This window comes from Acanthopagrus latus, chromosome 22, assembly GCF_904848185.1.
Source record: "Acanthopagrus latus isolate v.2019 chromosome 22, fAcaLat1.1, whole genome shotgun sequence".
NCBI classification, from domain to species: Eukaryota; Metazoa; Chordata; class Actinopteri; order Spariformes; family Sparidae; genus Acanthopagrus; species Acanthopagrus latus.
The window spans coordinates 12,340,901-12,359,566 of NC_051060.1; the positions used below are offsets into that span (position 1 = coordinate 12,340,901).

At 43.1% G+C, this 18,666-nt stretch overlaps 2 protein-coding genes across 5 annotated transcripts; one reads left to right on the forward strand and one right to left on the reverse strand.

Annotated features, from left to right (window-relative positions):
* LOC119012108 lies at positions 1–18,070 on the forward strand. 2 transcript variants are annotated; one of them, XM_037085588.1, is made up of 2 exons: positions 1–930; positions 15,374–18,070. In XM_037085588.1, the coding sequence occupies exons 1-2, from the start codon at positions 137–139 to the stop codon at positions 17,133–17,135; spliced, it is 2,556 nt and encodes an 851-aa protein (XP_036941483.1). In that variant the 5' UTR covers positions 1–136; the 3' UTR covers positions 17,136–18,070. The 2 variants fall into 2 exon arrangements, with proteins under 2 accessions (XP_036941483.1, XP_036941485.1); XM_037085590.1 differs by lacking the exon at positions 1–930 and adding an exon at positions 14,501–15,244 and having other exon boundaries at positions 15,296–18,070.
* Positions 3,073–12,224, reverse strand: LOC119012112 (dynein regulatory complex subunit 5-like). 3 transcript variants are annotated; one of them, XM_037085601.1, is made up of 6 exons: positions 12,206–12,224; positions 9,947–10,126; positions 9,290–9,858; positions 8,078–8,527; positions 5,613–5,782; positions 3,073–5,336 (listed from the first exon to the last, which is right to left on the reverse strand). In XM_037085601.1, exons 2-6 carry the CDS (start codon positions 10,101–10,103, stop codon positions 5,315–5,317), a joined length of 1,368 nt encoding a protein of 455 aa, XP_036941496.1. In that variant the 5' UTR covers positions 10,104–10,126; positions 12,206–12,224; the 3' UTR covers positions 3,073–5,314. The 3 variants fall into 3 exon arrangements, with proteins under 3 accessions (XP_036941496.1, XP_036941494.1, XP_036941495.1); XM_037085599.1 differs by lacking the exon at positions 12,206–12,224 and adding an exon at positions 10,463–10,908; XM_037085600.1 differs by lacking the exon at positions 12,206–12,224 and adding an exon at positions 10,453–10,469.
* Positions 18,071–18,666: the final 596 nt, after the last annotated feature.

The following is an 18,666-nucleotide window of genomic DNA, read 5'->3' on the forward strand; positions in this document are numbered from 1 at the left end:
CAGAAACAAGTATTTTTTGTTTTTAACTAAACACAGTAGCTGACCAGACCAGAGCACACAGGAACCACAGCGAGTAGCCACATTTCTCTAGACAACGATCAGAAAGTTTCAGATCAACTACAGAGAAGGCAAAGACATGTCTACAGTGATGCAGTCCGTATCTCCAATGGATAACACTGTTGTTATCAATGAAGAGGCTGTGAAGCCCATCCTGAACAGGCATTTTGATCAAATCTCTGAGGCACAGTGGAGCCTGTTAGCTGACGGGATTTGTGACCCAGGAGTGGCCACAATACTGACCAATATGATTTGTGAAATCATACAGACCCTCTCGGCATCCGCCTTCAGTATAGCCTTGCCAATGTTTGAGGAGCGTTTACGGAGGAACGATTCACAGGCTGATATAACTTTAGCTTTGGAAAACCTCACCACGCAGATGGAAAACTCCCTCTCTGGTACTTTTGCTCAAGTTCTTCATATCTCACCGGAAAAGTGTGAGAGTGCCGAAAAACTGACAGAGCTGATCGAGGGGGAGGTTTTACAGAAGGTAACATCTGCTGTATCTCTGGCCATCAACAGCCCTACCTGGCAGGAAGGGTCTGCCATTTTTGTCCCTGGCTCCATGTCCAGCACACCGTCTCTTAGTCAAATGGTGAATCATGCTAGCATATGTCTGAAAAGCTCTATGAGTAAGCTGATGTCCTGTTGTCTATGGTGCTGGTGGGCAAACAGACCTGAGTCCACAACACCGACTCCAGAACCAGAGATATGTGCGTCGTCTCAGAGCAAGAAATCCAAGACTTCTGCTCCCTCGGTTATACTTGAATCGTCTCCGAGCAAGAAATCCAAGACTTCTTCTCTCGAAGTGGAATGTGAATCATCTCAGAGTGCAAAATCTCAAAATCTCGAGATCTCTGTTCCATCAGAAACATATCAGTCACCTCAGAGCATGAGATCCAGGGTCTCCGTCATCTCTGTGACTCAAGCAGTGGCTGAAATCCTTGACAAATGGTCCGCTGAGGCACCGGATCTGACAGAGGAGGCTGACTCTGCGCTCCAGCCTCCCAGCCCCTCTTTGGAGGCTTGTGATGCAGCGTTTGAAATTGTCAGCATTATAAGTAATAACCTTCATTATGTGGACGGTGGAGATGATGGATGCAATGAGAAGAGCAGCTCATCCAAACATCATTTCAGTTTGAAGTTAATACTTAAAAATGTGAAAGACTTTTTCACCTCACGGGCAGCATGCTCAGAGGACGCCGCAAGCGACAACCAGAAGGGGCGCAAACAAAGATTTTTTAAGTTTGCACGGAAACAATTCAAGGAAATGACGACAGAGCTGGAAACATCGCTCCAGAAAGAAGACCTTGACTTTATCGTGCCTCTCAGTCAGAGTTCAGGGTCCTCTCAGTCGACACTCAAAAGAGAAGACGGCTCTGCTGAGTTGGAAGCTGTTCCAGAGTCTCCAAGACCCAAATCTGAGGCTTGCATTCAGCCCAGCAGGACGCCATCAGTCGATGTCACACAGAAGCTTTCCTCCTTACAAGAGGCTAGCTGGATCAAAAGTGCTTTTGAGAAGTTGTTCAGCATTTTATCCCTGCCCAAGAAATCTGGACCATATGCCAAGAAGAACCTGACAAAGTTGGCCAGGCAGCTTTCAACAGACTTGACGGATGAATTATATGGTGACGCCATGGCTAGTGGCACAGGACAACTTCCCTTAAAACAACTGAGTGGAAGTTTATCTGACCCTGTCATCATCAGTCTTGGGGAGAGGGCGAACTCTACCCGCTTCGGCCCTTCTCTTCAAAGTAAGCAGGCCAAGATATGGGATTCAGTGGGAAAGTTCTTTCAGCAGATGTGTCTCTGGGCGGAGAAGGAGCAGTCACACCAGACAAGTCACAGTGAGAAAGTTTCTGGTGCGCTTAGCGACATCGAAGACCTAATCCAAAAAGTACTGACCCCAACGGAGGAAAAGAATGTCAGCACGCCAGAGGCCCTTGAAGCCAGCGACAGTGAGACTTCCGCACCCTATTGTTCAACTCCAGTCTTACCTTTCAACGATTTGTGCGATGACGATGATGGCGAGTTGAAAGTGACCTTGGAGGAGACCAATTTCAGAGTGGATTCAGTAGACATGTCCCTTAATGTCACTCCTGAGGACAGACGGCTGTTTTCCCCCCGTCCAGTGTCTCAACTGAATGATGTTACCAGCTCTGACAAGTCGGGTGGGGGCTTAGAGTCATCTGACACCTCCTCTTGTATATCAGAGAGAACAGCCAACTGCATCATCATGGCTCTGTTCATGAGACTCATCATGACTGCTCCTCGGAAAACCAGAAGATTCACGAAGACAGCAGACATCGACAAGATCATTCAGCGTCTCTCTGAAGTGGCGCGAGGTAACATTGACATCTCTGACTCGGACGTCAGAAAAACTAGAGATAACTTGACAAAAATCACCAAAGCAGTGATCAGGGACCTCACGAGGGAGTTTGGCTCTTCTGAACGGCTACTGGAGGCTTCAATGGCAACCAACAGTTCATCTTTTGATGAAGCTGTCATTAGGTACCTGAAAATCCATCTGGATGAGCTCTACAGACCAAAAAGGTCCGCATTCGCCAGGTTCTTTTTAAGGCTGGGAAAAGCTTTAACCAAACCCTTCAGGTGTTGCACCACTGTTGAAGACTAACCATCTCCACCTTCCCTCCCCCCCCCCTCGCTTCTTTTGACATCACGAAGCCTGAAGCCTTCATCCTGAAGGAAAAAGGTTCACAAACTATCACACCTTCCATCTCATCTGACTTGTGTTAGGTCAGATGAATTGGAAACTAGCTGTGAAACTAGAGAACTTCTTTCCTTCAATATGAATGCCATCAATGGACTTTTCTCACAGTGCTGGTCATGACTCCCTGGGTCAGTACGGTTTCCTCCGAGTTGCTTCGGTTTACCGACATTACATTTGTAATGTAAAAAAAAAAACACTAATCAGGCCATTCAGGCGCATCGCGACCAGCAACGATGACTAATTGCCCATTTCCCTCTTTTTCACCTCCCCTTGCTTCTTTAAAATGTCAAAGCTTGCAGCATTCAGTACGGTTTCCTCCGAGTTGCTTCGGTTCACCGATTTTACATTTGTAAAGTTAAAAAAAATGTTGTTTCTCACAGTGGACGTTTTGTCAGATTCGATTTGGGCATCGTCGCCAGCAGCGATGACCAAACGCCCAATTTCCCTCTTTTTCACCATCTAGGTGTGTCACTAAGCCACATCCAAATCGAATCTGACAAGTCAAAACATCCACTGTGAGAAACATCTGGGCCACACTGAAGCTCAGTATTTAACAAGACTCGCCATGTTGCGTAGCTTTACCTCGTGAAATTTCCTCCCACATAGAAAATAACTATAATCAGATATAACAACAGTGAAAATAGAAGAATAAAAATTAAAAAGCTAGTTCAAAAGAAAATAAATCATGTGTGCATTTCTATAAACGTATGTATTTCGATGACTTTTTATCATTTATTTATTTACAGAAAGAAGAAAATATTTTCTTGTCATGTCATTATAGGCTACATTATGGAAGGAAGCTGTCTGTTGTGTTATATGTGTTAATATGACTAAACTTACAAATAAAAATATTTATTCGTATCTCATAATATACCAGACTTTGATCCTTTGTCTGCTCATCCCTGTGTCCAAGGCCAGTCATATATTTAAAAAGATCTACACTACTTAATTATTCTGTATAGGTTAATTGGTAATTTCACAGTCCAGTTTCATCTTACGTACTAAGTACATTGTTGAAATTGTAAAATGAACGCTCAAAACACAACTTGGAAAGGTTTAAAATGGCCCTAAGTGACACCAGGAATGGCCCTTAAAAACATTAAAGCAGGATGCTGGCTCACACATCTCAGTGTGCGCGGGCCATTTCATGTGGATATTAAGAGTATTGCATTCATGCAGTGATTATTTTTGGTGCAATCAACACCCTCAGAATAGCACTCAGCAGAGCACATACCTCTACCAAGGCCAAACAGCCCCTTTAATTCACTCAAACCTAATCCAATAAATAAGGCTTTTTGGATAGCCCTGTATACTATATATATTAGACCATCATGTTTAACCATGATATGAGATCACCAAATCCACAATCTGAGATAAGATAAGATAAGGACTTTATTAATCCCGAAGGAAATTGCTGTGCCAGGGTTGCAGTACAAGGAAACAGTATAAATCAAATCAAATAGAAATAAAAAATATAATATAAAAAATACAATGAAATAAAAGTAAATTGCAACTATAAAAAATATAGATACATGAGCTATTGACATGTAATAGCAGATAAGGTGCGAATCAGCAGCGTAAAGTGTTGGTGGACGTGCAGGGATATAATCATTGTCCTATATGGAGAAGGGGGAAGAGTTAAAAAGTTTGATGGCCACAGGGAGAAAGGATCTCCTGTGGCGTTCTGTGGAGCACCTCGGTGCTCTCAGTCTGTGACTGAAGGTGCTGCAGTAGGAGTCCAGTGTTGCATGCAGGGGGTGCGATGTATTGTCCAGGATGTTGATCAGTTCCCTCAGCATCCTCTGCTCAGACACCTCTGCCAGAGACTGCAGTTCAACTCCCAGGACAGAGCCAGCTCTCCTGATGAGCTTATCCAGCCTGTTGGCATCGGCTGTCTTAGCCCTGCTGCCCCAGCACACCACAGCGTAGAAGATGACGCTGGAGACAACTGAGTGGTAGAACATCTGCAACATGGTCCTGCATACGTTAAAAGACCTGTGTCTCCTCAGGAGAAAGAGGCGACTCTGACCTTTCTTGTGGAGGGCATTGATGTTGGCTGTCCAGTCTAGTTTATTGTCAATATGGACCCCCAGATACTTGTAACAGTCCACTATATCCACATCAGTACCCTTGATGTTGATAGGGTTTGGAGGGTTACTCTTCTTCCTAAAGTCCACCCGCAGCTCTTTGGTTTTCCCCATGTTGAGCTGCAGGTGGTTCTGTCCACACCATTCTACAAAGCTGTCCACCACGCCTCGGTATTCAGCTTCCTGATCCCCTGAGATACAGCCCACAATGGCAGAGTCGTCCGAAAACTTCTGCAGATGGCAGGATTGTGAGCTGTACCTGAAGTCCGAGGTGTACAGTGTGAACAGATAGGGCAAGAGAACTGTCCCCTGAGGAGCCCCCGTGCTGCTCAGTACGGTGTCTGAGATGGCTCTCTGCAATCTCACATACTGTGGCCGCCCCGTGAGGTAGTCCCCGATCCAGCTGACTAGCGAGTCATTCACCTGCATGTCCAGGAGCTTATTGCAGAGTAGAGCAGGTCCTGCAACAAAAATATACTCACTGATAGATACCAACTTAATATGCAGTCCTGAAAAATTAACATAACAGTTGAAAAACGTCCTAATATTGTTAAAGACAGTGAGAAAATATCCTGGATATGTCCCTTTATCTGAAGCTGCAACAAGTGCTAATGAGATTGAGAATGAGATCCTACAGCCAACCAACCAACCAACCAACAGACATGGGTGAAAACATCACTTCCTTGGTGGAGGTAATAAAGATGGGTTTGTATTCAAAAGGAGGTGCTGAGGTTTACTTGGTTTTACTTTCTTGAGCAGGTCTCTTTTGCTCTTTTGCTTTCTGGTTGTTCCAAACCACCTGGTTTATAAAGGCAACGTGCTTCTCATCAACCTCTGTCAGATGGATGTCACATTCTGTAATGCTGCTGTTGTGAGACATCGCCTCCTCCAGAGCTTTACCTCCATCCTGCACACACACAGGTAGAGAGAGAGAGAAATCAAACACAGTTGGCAATGATGCATGCCCACGTTGAACACATCACAGGATGCAGTTCTGGGAAGGTCTGACAAGAGTCTAAACAACCTTGAAAAATCGCCCCTCAGCAACTCTCCCTGTCCAAATAGCCCGCACTATCTGAGGTGCTTATTATGAGTGTCACCACTGTTTTATTATTGTGTCTGAAACAGGCGTTTCTATTTTTGTGGAGAGCACGCCAAGGTCACAGATATTGATGGAAGTGAACATTGGTTTTCGGCAATTTTTGATCCTCTGCAGTGTAATCCAATGGAGATACATACTGTACAGTGAAATCTTGAAGAGCAGAGAGCATGAGAAGGAGAAAAATCTGATCCACCTCTCTTGGGAAAACATGTTTTTCACACATCTATGAATAATTTAAAGTCCTTGTACTTGCTACCTTCTCTATACTATGTCTACACAGGCGCTACCATGGTTTGGGAGTGAAGAAAATCCAGTATTCCAGGGTTCCTCTGCTGGGGGAATTTGATCATTGTTATATAAGAAGAAGTTGCCATGTACATTGTTACTGTAAATGGTTTGCAAGGATTTTAAAGTTTCTGTTCACTTTTTTTTTTATCCACTCATTGGAAACACAGATATTTCTATTTCCATACTATATCTTGAGAACTTTTGGATGTAGGACTAATTCATTGATAAGGTACCTGTCGATACAAATTATTTGGTCTATTAAATGTCAGAAAGATGAAAGAAATGCCTGTACAGTTCACTTATTTGATTTAACACTTTAGTCAGTTAACTATCAATTAATCAGTTTAAAAGAATAATTGGCACTGATAAGACACCTCACAAGTAGATCAGTATTGGTGGAACTTGCCAGCCTCCAACAAATTCTGCTCTGTTTACTCCATTACAATGTCAGGATCCGCTCTGAGACCTGCCACCTGCAGAAGTTCTTGGACGACTCTGCAATTGTTGGCTGTATCAGTGAGGAGAAGGAGGAGGAGTACAGGGGCGTTGTGGACTCCTTCGTCGATTGGTGTGAGAATAACCATCTGCATCTTAACACCACTAAGACAAAGGAGCTGGTGGTGGACTTCCGCACACACACCTGTCTCCATCAACAGTGTGACTGTTGAGGTGGTCCAGGATTACAAATACCTTGGAGTCCACCTGGATAACAAACTGGACTGGGCCAAGAACACAGAGGCTGTGTACAAGAAGGGCCAGAGCCGACTCTACTTCCTGAGGAGACTCGGGTCCTTCAATGTCTGCAAAATCATGCTGAGGATGTTCTACCAGTCGGTGGTAGCCAGTGCCATCTTTTTTGCGGTTGTGTGCTGGGGCAGCAGGCTGAGGGCAGCAGACGCCAACGAGATCAGTAGGATCATCAGGAAGGCTGGCTCCGTCCTGGGGGTCCAACTGGACTCTTTGATGGTGGTGTCTGAGAGGAGGATGCTGTGCAAACTGCATAGTATCCTGGACAACAACATTCACCCTCTCCACCAGGTGCTAAACTCACACAGCAGCACCTTCAGCAGCAGACTCATCCCACCCCGATGTAACACGGAGCGCCTGAGGAAGTCTTTTCTCCCTCAGGCCATCAGACTGTTTAATGTATCCACCTCTGGTCGCGGGAGGGACAGTGGAGACACTGTCACCTGAGCCAAATCAAATCAATATCATTCCCTATCACTTCCATCACTTATTGAGTGTGCACTGGACCTTGTAAATCTCCTGCACTGGACGTAAATTGCTGCTATTTCATGCTGCTGCTAAATTTACTATTTTTTCACTTTATACCACTTGTCACTTTATTCTTATTGTGTACTTTTTATATCAGTTTTATGCTGCTCACCGTTGGATTGCATTCTGTGTACTTAGTAACTTGTTTATTTTTTACTTTACCATTATTTATTACTTTTGTATTCCTTTCTCACTTTGTTTTACTACTGTTGCACGACAATTTCCCTCGGGATAAATTAAGGTTTCTTGAATCTTGAATTGAATCTTGAAGGTTTCTTAACTGGTATTACCGATTTTGAGGGTTGATAACAGATTTTCTGCAGTCAGTTTGATGTTCATTTTGCAGATTGAGTGCATGTAAGTGCAAGTGAAGCTGAAGTTAAGAAAATACACATTTGTCTAGTGAAATTTGTCCTTAATTGAGCTTGACAAGCTGACACTGCAATATCCTAAATCTGCCTGTGAAGGTTTTAAACGCTTTTTGATTTGAGTGTCAACATGGTCTTTTCGCTGGCACCACCCTCAGGTAAAACTCACCGCACCCAGGTTGTTGCAGGAAAGATTGATGCTCCTCAGGGTGATATTCTGAAACAGCACTTTAGACAGTGCTATAGCAGTAGGTGTCGTCACATCATTGGCTCCCAAGTGCAGGTGACGCAGGACATTGTTGCTCAGCAAGGCCTTGCCAATCGCCTCACCTCCTTCATCTCGCAGACGGTTGAGTCGCAGGTTGAGTGACAAAAGGGTGGAGTTCTTGGACAGGGCATTTGCTATAGCTTTGGCTCCCAGGCCTGTGATGTTGTTGTCGCTAATGTTCAGGATCTCCAGTTTACTCCTGTTGAGCAGTTTGCCAATGGCTCTGGCTCCTTTGTCTCCGATCAGGTTGTGAGAAAAGTTGAGTTCCCTCAGGGATGGGTGGTCCAAAAGGTGTTTCACCAGCACCCTGCACTGTTGGTCTTCAATGTGGCTTTGATGGAGCCTTAGAAGCTGTAGAAACAGGTTATTGTGAAGATTAACAAAGGTTATGTGATGTGTTGCAGAAAGAATTTGATCACTAAGAGTACAGATAAGTATGAAAGCACAGTTCCACCAGTTAAACAGAAATGAAATTAAGAAAACTAAAAAGTCATAATCATGGGAAATTTGGAAATATGACGAGAAATTATGAGATAAATGTTTTAATCTCATAATTTCGAGTTTCTATTTTATAATTATGACTTTTTAAATTACAATGATCTCAACTTTATCTCTTAATCACAACTTTCCATGGGAATTACTTTTTCAAGTCTCAAGTAGTTTAAAAAATAACTTTAACTGGCAGAAATGGGCTTCCATAGCTTAGATGTGAAAGAATGTAGGACTTGAAAGCAACTGCCTGTCTCTGTTGAGTGGGTGGTATGAACTAGCCACATGTATAAATAATATTTACATGCCAAAAGAAGCAACCTAAATTATCACCTGGGAGATTCTGGAGGGCATTTTTTTTTACTATTTTCTGCAAAATTATAGATGATTCATCAAAACAACTGTCAACCGTTTAACCGCCATGTTCTCCAGCAGTGATAAATTACTGTGACAAAAACCAATTTCCCTGTTTCATGTCATGGGACTGTAAAATCTCTGCAAATGATGCTTTGTTACTGGCAAGAAAGTCAGAAGTGCTGAATTACAACAAACAAACATCCTCCAGATAATGTGAGCTACAAAATACTGTATTTCATCAACCAACGAGCAGGAATCGGTATTCACCTTTAGAGTCTTACAGGACTTCAGGGCCCTAGCGAGGGACTCACAATCTCTGTTGGTCATCTCAAACATCTTCCATTCAAAGTTCATACCACATTGTTTGACCCTGTACACCAAATGGAGCTCCTCCAGGTTGGTCAGCTTGTTGAGCAGGATGTTAAAGTCAAAGTGGTCCATAGACGGGCCATCATACTCATTGTCAATTGTCAACTCTGAGCCATATTCCACTTCCTCCTCCTGGGGCTCCTTGACAGGCGGCAGGAGTTGGGAGATGTCCAGCCTCTTGACATAGTTCCTGCAAAGAGGCACCATCGCGAGAACTGTCTTTGTCTCAGTAACATCTGGGATAAAAAGCTCAATAATATTCTCCAAATGTCTCTCAAAGAACTGTCGTTTCCAGCTGTGGCCATAATGAGAGACGTCACAAAGGTCCCACCGCTGCTCGCAGCATCGCTTCCAGTAGACACCATCGCTGATCAGGTTGGCTGTCACTCGCAGTGGCAGGGAAGTAGACAGCCTCTCCTGCACGAAGTCTTTCTGGATGGCTGTGAGATCTTCAAATGTGGGCTTTTCTGTAACAGGTTTGCACAAAGTTACATTTATATAATAAGTGAATGGTTAAAAGTGTGGGTGATAATGGCACTGGAAACAAAAGCATACTCTCAAAGTTTTTCACGATGCTCTGCAGGCAGAGGTTTGATAAGGAGGCTACTATAGCCAGGGACCAGTTTGGATCCTCGGCAATGATCCTCCTCATCTTACTGTAGTCGTCAGCTGGGTTGAGTTTGGATCCTGGAGAATAAGCGGACCTGGGCATTGTTGTTTGCAGTCTATCCTCTCCTTAAAAAGAAGACATATAAAATGTTCCACATCCCAGAAATGAAGACGGGTTCTTGCTTATTTTCAGGCTTGGATATGTGGTGACAGTTTGCTTGACTACATTCAACATTAACTGAAATATCAATGAACATAAGCCACTAAGCTAACTTTAGCTGTTGGCTAAAACGGTGCCGAAAGTGACTTGGCTATGAGTTACATTTAGCTCAACAGACCCGCATATAATTAGTTTAATGTCCTTGACCCTCGTGTCGCTTAGATGCCACTATTTTACAACTATGAAAAACAATTCAAAACATCCTAAAAGTGGTCAAACGACATGTATTTACGTTTTCATACCGTTTAGTCAAACACACACATCCGTTCAAACGTCGTCGTACGCTGCTCTTGCCGTCACCTGTCTCCTTGGTGACAGAACGCTGTGTGCTTACTTCACTTAACTCGGGAAATTCTACAAGTCAACCCTCAACGCTACCCAAAGGCAAGTTTGCTGAACAGTACGTCAAGGATTATCATGCGGTGACTATCAAAAGCTTTATTTTAACAAAAGGTAGAGAAATCGGGAGTTTTCTGTCAGGACTGTGACTTAAGAAGGTCTTTGTATACATTTTACTGTCAGGAAAGCAGGATTTCCTACGCCCATAGAATGTATGATTTGTTTTCCTCATAAGACGCAGTCCTGCAAGAGTTCACAGAATAACTAGAAAATCAAAGTGTTGAACATTTCAGGATATAAACTTAAAATTTAAGAAATTAATAAATAACATAAACATCAACAATTTCTGACTAAAAGCAGCAAAAACGCTGTAATTGTGTGTTCATGTGTCCTTGTTTAGTCATTTATTTGAAAACTCCTCTGGCTTCCCTCTAAATGTGTCCGTTTGTGCTTTAATGACTGTATTTCTTTTGCTTTTGTTGATCAAGAGTGAAAAAAAGGGTCCAAAGAGTTTACTCGCTGTGTGTTACTCAGAGTGATGGAGTATAACTAAGTACATTTACTCGAATACAATTTTGAGGTACTTGTTCTTTACTTGAGGTTTTTTTTTTTCTTCCATTTTCTGATACTTAACACTTCCACTCAACCAGATTTCAGAAGGTAGCCTTTGTACTTTTTATTCCACTAAATCAATTTGAGAACTAATAGTTACTTTTCAGGTTGTATGCTGCATCAGAGGCAAAGTAGAGGGTTTTGAAATTAGTGCATTAAATTTGCAATTGCATATAAACAATGGTGATTCCAAAAATCTGAAAAATGCTAAGTATCGGATGGATAATCGACCAAACCACAGTATACAGTAAGAACATACGTGTACATTGTATTTGGTTTTTTTACTTTGCTTTCAGAGTTACTGTTGTAATAGGCGCCTTTCACTTTTAGATATCTCTTAGCACGATATCTTTACTTTTACTTAAGTATAACTTTTGGGTAGTTTTTACAACACTGAATATCCTGGTGTTAAGTATGCTTAGGGTACACCACTCAAAATTAGTTAGGGATATTGGAGTGTGGGTGCATATATGCATGTGCGTGGATATGCAATACAATTCAAGTGAAATTTGCTGCATTATTTTTGGGTGGGCCAAAGATATTACCGGAACACAACATAAACAATCGATTGAAAAACAAATATATCCAAATATCACTGACTAATTTTGAGAAGTGCACAATTAAATGAGCATAAAGCTTGACGTTGCATATTATATGGCAGGTACGTGACAAATTTAAGTGACTATTTTAATATGGTGAAACTGATTTTTGATGTATAAGATTCAATCATCAGCTTATTCAAAGTTTAAATATAATGTGGAAAACCAATGATGGACAGGTTTTTTTTGTTTTTTTTTCCACATGCTTGATTTGATTTGAATGCTGTAGTGTGCTGTCAGTATTTTGCAAATGCCAATTCATTCTTGAACTTAAAGGCAGTGTTATGTATAAATGCAGGAATAAAAGAGAGTTGCCTGCGGATGAGCACACAATTAACAGTAGACTGCTTAGCATTTAATAACAGTAATGTCGCATCAGGACATAAAAGGAGACATTATGCGAGTGTGTGATTTGAGGTTGTAGTGGGAGACTACCTTCCTTATCCGTCCAATTATTCCACTATCAGACCCTGTTACTCCGCTTAAAAGTTAAAGTCCAAATCTGAGGAGAAACGGCTCTGAGACTAAGTCCAAAACCAGAGGCACGACAGCTCAGAGACTAAGTCCAAATTAGAAACAAGACAGCTCAGAGATTAAGTCCAAATCAGAGGTGAGGCAGCAAGTCTTCAGTCCAAAAAGGTGTTTATTCCAAGAGATGAAGTTATAAATCCATGAGGTACCCCGGGGCAACTGAGAAATCTCCCTCGATCACCCTCTTTTATACTCGGGGTCAAGGTCACCAGTGCCCTCCTGGACCACCCCCCTCGTCATGATCACGCGAGACTGTCATCTTACTATTCTCATTTTTGTCTGACTTCCTTAAGGCCTACAAAGTGTCTCACCCAGGCCCCTATCTGTGGCCTTGGGTGAGCTGTAGCTGCACCTGCTGCTCCCCCACTCCAGCCTTTATTATAAAGGGAGCATCAAACCTTGGTCTTTCATCAGGCTCAAATTCCCTGTTAACATAGAACTGCAAGGTGTATTCTCAAATCAATGTATATGCATGATCATGACCCTGTTTATATTTGCCACTACACGGTCTGTGTGTGACATCACTGTTACAGGAGGCTGCTGCAGGTTATAGCCTCATCATGCTGTGAAGAACATTTGGAGTCCACAAAACTGACAGATGGACCACGGATATGGATCATGGGCCTTTTGGATGCAAGCCGGCTGCGAATCCATCTTTCTTACAAGCGACAACACAGAACAGGTGCCCGGTGACAGTGCAGCGGGTTGGAAATCAGTAAACAGACAGCATGAAAAACAAGTAGCGAGAGAGAGTACAGTAAATAAGGTTTCCCCCCTTTCCTCAGTCAAATCTGCAGTGAAGAGCAAACAAACTAGACAAACTAAGCATTCTGCTTGCTCAAGCTTTAACAAATCAGAAAAGAATCTAAAATTGTCAACAATTTCCCAGATTCCCCCCCAAAAACAGCATAAAAACACACAGATATTTGGTTGGTTATAATATGTCAAAGAAAAACATCAAACTTACACAGTGAGGAAGCTGGAACCAGTACATTTTGGGCATTTCATTCCCTCTCTCTTTCTTTCTTTCTTTTCTTTCTTTTTTTTCTTTTTTTTGCCCTAAAACACGATGAAACAATCAATAGCTGCAGCTTATTTGATCTGTATTGTAGTTTGAGCCACATTCATGCGTTATTCATAGGTAACTCGTTCACATGTGGATGGAGGCAGCGAGGTGATGCAACAACAAAAAACACTGCTATGAGGTTCTGGTCGAGAGAGGGAGAGAGAGGAAGAGAGAGGGAGGGAGGGATGGTCGTAACTGGCATCATAAGGTTGCATCAACAGTGAGATGGAGGGTCGGACGGAGGAATGAGAGGCTCCAACTGTAGCCCCGAGGCAGTCCATCACCGTCGTCCTCGTGTAATACGTCCTGACAGACACACGCTTCCTTCGTACTCCGGCTTTAATGGACTGGCGTGACATCAGCCTTCCCCGGCACAGGAAGCAACCTCTCTCTGTGAGCTGTTGTCCCAGTGCACTCTGCATCGAGTCAGTGTGGCGTGAAACACCGTGTTGTTGGGTGTGCTTGAATATCATTGATCATATAATAATGATTTATTGACTGATCGGCGCCAACAAACATTGTGTGTGTGCGTGTGTGTGTGTGTACATTTGCTGGGGATTTCTGTTCATCAGTGAATGCATGAATCAAACGTTGTTTATATAGTACATTTAAAGCAAAGCAAAGTGCATTTCAAAGGGCTTTACACATGATACAAAAAAGAACAGGGTATAAAAACATTCCACGCCAACTGCAATACAATTAATGGTTAAAAGTAAAAATAATAAAAGTTAAAGAAAAAGATGAAAACAAACAATGAGAATAATGATAGAAATAAATTAGAAAATTGTACATAAACATTGATTTAAAAGATGTCAAGATATAAGAAATTAAAATTAGAAAATCATAGGACGCTACATAAGAGCCAGGCTGAAAGAATATGTTTTCATTTTACGTTAAAAACTTCCGTCAATATTTGGTCCTGTTACTGAAGCGTCACTTCGTCCCGAACGTGTGCGCGCGTTTGTGTGTCGGGCGTGTCCGTGTGCGCATGTCCGCGTGTTTGTGTTCGGCCAGCGCTTTGATGTGCGTTCTATATGACGCACGTGCTCTGGTCCAGAGGGTAAAGAAATATTACAGGAGGTTTGCAGAAACAAGTATTTTTTGTTTTTAACTAAACACAGTAGCTGACCAGACCAGAGCACACAGGAACCACAGCGAGTAGCCACATTTCTCTAGACAACGATCAGAAAGTTTCAGATCAACTACAGAGAAAGCAAAGACATGTCCCCAGTGATGCAGTCCGTATCTCCAATGGATAACACTGTTGTTATCAATGAAGAGGCTGTGAAGCCCATCCTGAACAGGCATTTTGATCAAATCTCTGAGGCACAGTGGAGCCTGTTAGCTGACGGGATTTGTGACCCAGGAGTGGCCACAATACTGACCAATATGATTTGTGAAATCATACAGACCCTCTCGGCATCCGCCTTCAGCATAGCCTTGCCAATGTTTCAGGAGCGTTTACGGAGGAACGATTCACAGGCTGATATAAGTTCAGCTTTGGAAAACCTCACCACGCAGATGGAAAACTCCCTCTCTGGTAGTTTTGCTCAAGTTCTTCACATCTCACCGGAAAAGTGTGAGAGTGCCGAAAAACTGACAGAACTGGTCGAGGGGGAAGTTTTACAGAAGGTAACATCTGCTGTATCTCTGGCCATCAACAGCCCTACCTGGCAGGAAGGGTCTGCCATTTTTGTCTCTGGCTCCATGTCCAGCACACCGTCTCTTAGTCAAATGGTGAATCATGCTAGCATATGTCTGAAAAGCTATATGCGTAAGCTGAAATCCAGTTGTCTATGCTGCTGGTGGGCAAACAGACCTGAGTCCACAACACCGACTCCAGAACCAGAGATATGTGTGTCGTCTCCGAGCAAGAAATCCAAGACTTCTGCTCCCTCGGTTATACTTGAATCGTCTCCGAGCAAGAAATCCAAGACTTCTTCTCTCGAAGTGGAATGTGAATCATCTCAGAGTGCAAAATCTGAGATCTCTGTTCCATCAGAAACATATCAGTCACCTCAGAGCATGAGATCCAGGGTCTCCGTCATCTCTGTGACTCAAGCAGTGGCTGAAATCCTTGACAAATGGTCCGCTGAGGCACCGGATCTGACAGAGGAGGCTGACTCTGCGCTCCAGCCTCCCAGCCCCTCTTTGGAGGCTTGTGATGCAGCGTTTGAAATTGTCAGCATTATAAGTAATAACCTTCATTATGTGGACGGTGGAGATGATGGATGCAATGAGAAGAGCAGCTCATCCAAACATCATTTCAGTTTGAAGTTAATACTTAAAAATGTGAAAGACTTTTTCACCTCACGGGCAGCATGCTCAGAGGACGCCGCAAGCGACAACCAGAAGGGGCGCAAACAAAGATTTTTTAAGTTTGCACGGAAACAATTCAAGGAAATGACGACAGAGCTGGAAACATCGCTCCAGAAAGAAGACCTTGACTTTATCGTGCCTCTCAGTCAGAGTTCAGGGTCCTCTCAGTCGACACTCAAAAGAGAAGACGGCTCTGCTGAGTTGGAAGCTGTTCCAGAGTCTCCAAGACCCAAATCTGAGGCTTGCATTCAGCCCAGCAGGACGCCATCAGTCGATGTCACACAGAAGCTTTCCTCCTTACAAGAGGCTAGCTGGATCAAAAGTGCTTTTGAGAAGTTGTTCAGCATTTTATCCCTGCCCAAGAAATCTGGACCATATGCCAAGAAGAACCTGACAAAGTTGGCCAGGCAGCTTTCAACAGACTTGACGGATGAATTATATGGTGACGCCATGGCTAGTGGCACAGGACAACTTCCCTTAAAACAACTGAGTGGAAGTTTATCTGACCCTGTCATCATCAGTCTTGGGGAGAGGGCGAACTCTACCCGCTGCGGCCCTTCTCTTCAAAGTAAGCAGGCCAAGATATGGGATTCAGTGGGAAAGTTCTTTCAGCAGATGTGTCTCTGGGCGGAGAAGGAGCAGTCACACCAGACAAGTCACAGTGAGAAAGTTTCTGGTGCGCTTAGCGACATCGAAGACCTAATCCAAAAAGTACTGACCCCAACGGAGGAAAAGAATGTCAGCGCGCCGGAGGCCCTTGAAGCCAGCGACAGTGAGACTTCCGCACCCTATTGTTCAACTCCAGTCTTACCTTTCAACGATTTGTGCGATGACGATGATGGCGAGTTGAAAGTGACCTTGGAGGAGACCAATTTCAGAGTGGATTCAGTAGACATGTCCCTTAATGTCACTCCTGAGGACAGACGGCTGTTTTCCCCCCGTCCAGTGTCTCAACTGAATGATGTTACCAGCTCTGACAAGTCGGGTGGGGGCTTAGAGTCATCTTACACCTCCTCTTGTATATCAGAGAGAACAGCCAACTGCATCATCATGGCTCTGTTCATGAGACTCATCATGACTGCTCCTCGGAAAACCAGAAGATTCACGAAGACAGCAGACATCGACAAGATCATTCAGCGTCTCTCTGAAGTGGCGCGAGGTAACATTGACATCTCTGACTCGGACGTCAGAAAAACTAGAGATAACTTGACAAAAATCACCAAAGCAGTGATCAAGGACCTCACGAGGGAGTTTGGCTCTTCTGAACGGCTACTGGAGGCTTCAATGGCAACCAACAGTTCATCTTTTGATGAAGCTGTCATTAGGTACCTGAAAATCCATCTGGATGAGCTCTACAGACCAAAAAGGTCCGCATTCGCCAGGTTCTTTTTAAGGCTGGGAAAAGCTTTAACCAAACCCTTCAGGTGTTGCACCACTGTTGAAGACTAACCATCTCCACCTTCCCTCCCCCCCCCCTCGCTTCTTTTGACATCACGAAGCCTGAAGCCTTCATCCTGAAGGAAAAAGGTTCACAAACTATCACACCTTCCATCTCATCTGACTTGTGTTAGGTCAGAAGAATTGGAAACTAGCTGTGAAACTAGAGAACTTCTTTCCTTCAATATGAATGCCATCAATGGACTTTTCTCACAGTGCTGGTCATGACTCCCTGGGTCAGTACGGTTTCCTCCGAGTTGCTTCGGTTTACCGACATTACATTTGTAATGTAAAAAAAAAAACACTAATCAGGCCATTCAGGCGCATCGCGGCCAGCAACGATGACTAATTGCCCATTTCCCTCTTTTTCACCTCCCCTTGCTTCTTTAAAATCTCAAAGCTTGCAGCATTCAGTACGGTTTCCTCCGAGTTGCTTCGGTTCACCGACATTACATTTGTAATGATAAAAAAATGCTAACCAGGCCATTCAGGCGGTGCATCGCGGCCAGCACCGATGACTAATTGCCCATTTCCCTCTTTTTCACCTCCCCTTGCTTCTTTAAAATGTCAAAGCTTGCAGCATTCAGTACGGTTTCCTCCGAGTTGCTTCGGTTCACCGATTTTACATTTGTAAAGTTAAAAAAAATGTTGTTTCTCACAGTGGACGTTTTGTCAGATTCGATTTGGGCATCGTCACCAGCAGCGATGACCAAACGCCCAATTTCCCTCTTTTTCACCATCTAGGTGTGTCACTAAGCCACATCCAAATCGAATCTGACAAGTCAAAACATCCACTGTGAGAAACATCTGGGCCACACTGAAGCTCAGTATTTAACAAGACTCGCCATGTTGCGTAGCTTTACCTCGTGAAATTTCCTCCCACATAGAAAATAACTATAATCAGATATAACAACAGTGAAAATAGAAGAATAAAAATTAAAAAGCTATTTCAAAAGAAAATAAATCATGTGTGCATTTCTATAAACGTATGTATTTCGATGACTTTTTATTATTTATTTATTTACAGAAAGAAGAAAATATTTTCTTGTCATGTCATTATAGGCTACATTATGGAAGGAAGCTGTCTGTTGTGTTATATGTGTTAATATGACTAAACTTACAAATAAAAATATTTATTCGTATCTCATAATATACCAGACTTTGTCTGCTCATCCCTGTGTCCAAGGCCAGTCATATATTTAAAAAGATCTACACTACTTAATTATTCTGTATAGGTTAATTGGTAATTTCACAGTCCAGTTTCATCTTACGTACTAAGTACATTGTTGAAATTGTAAAATGAACGCTCAAAACACAACTTCGAAAGGTTTAAAATGGCCCTAAGTGACACTAGGAATGGCCCTTAAAAACATTAAAGCAGGATGCTGGCTCACACATCTCAGTGTGCGCGGGCCATTTCATGTGGATATTAAGAGTATTGCATTCATGCAGTGATTATTTTTGGTGCAATCAACACCCTCAGCCCTCCTGTTGGAAAACACAGCATTAACACTATCTCCAGGATGAAGAATGCATGCTTCAC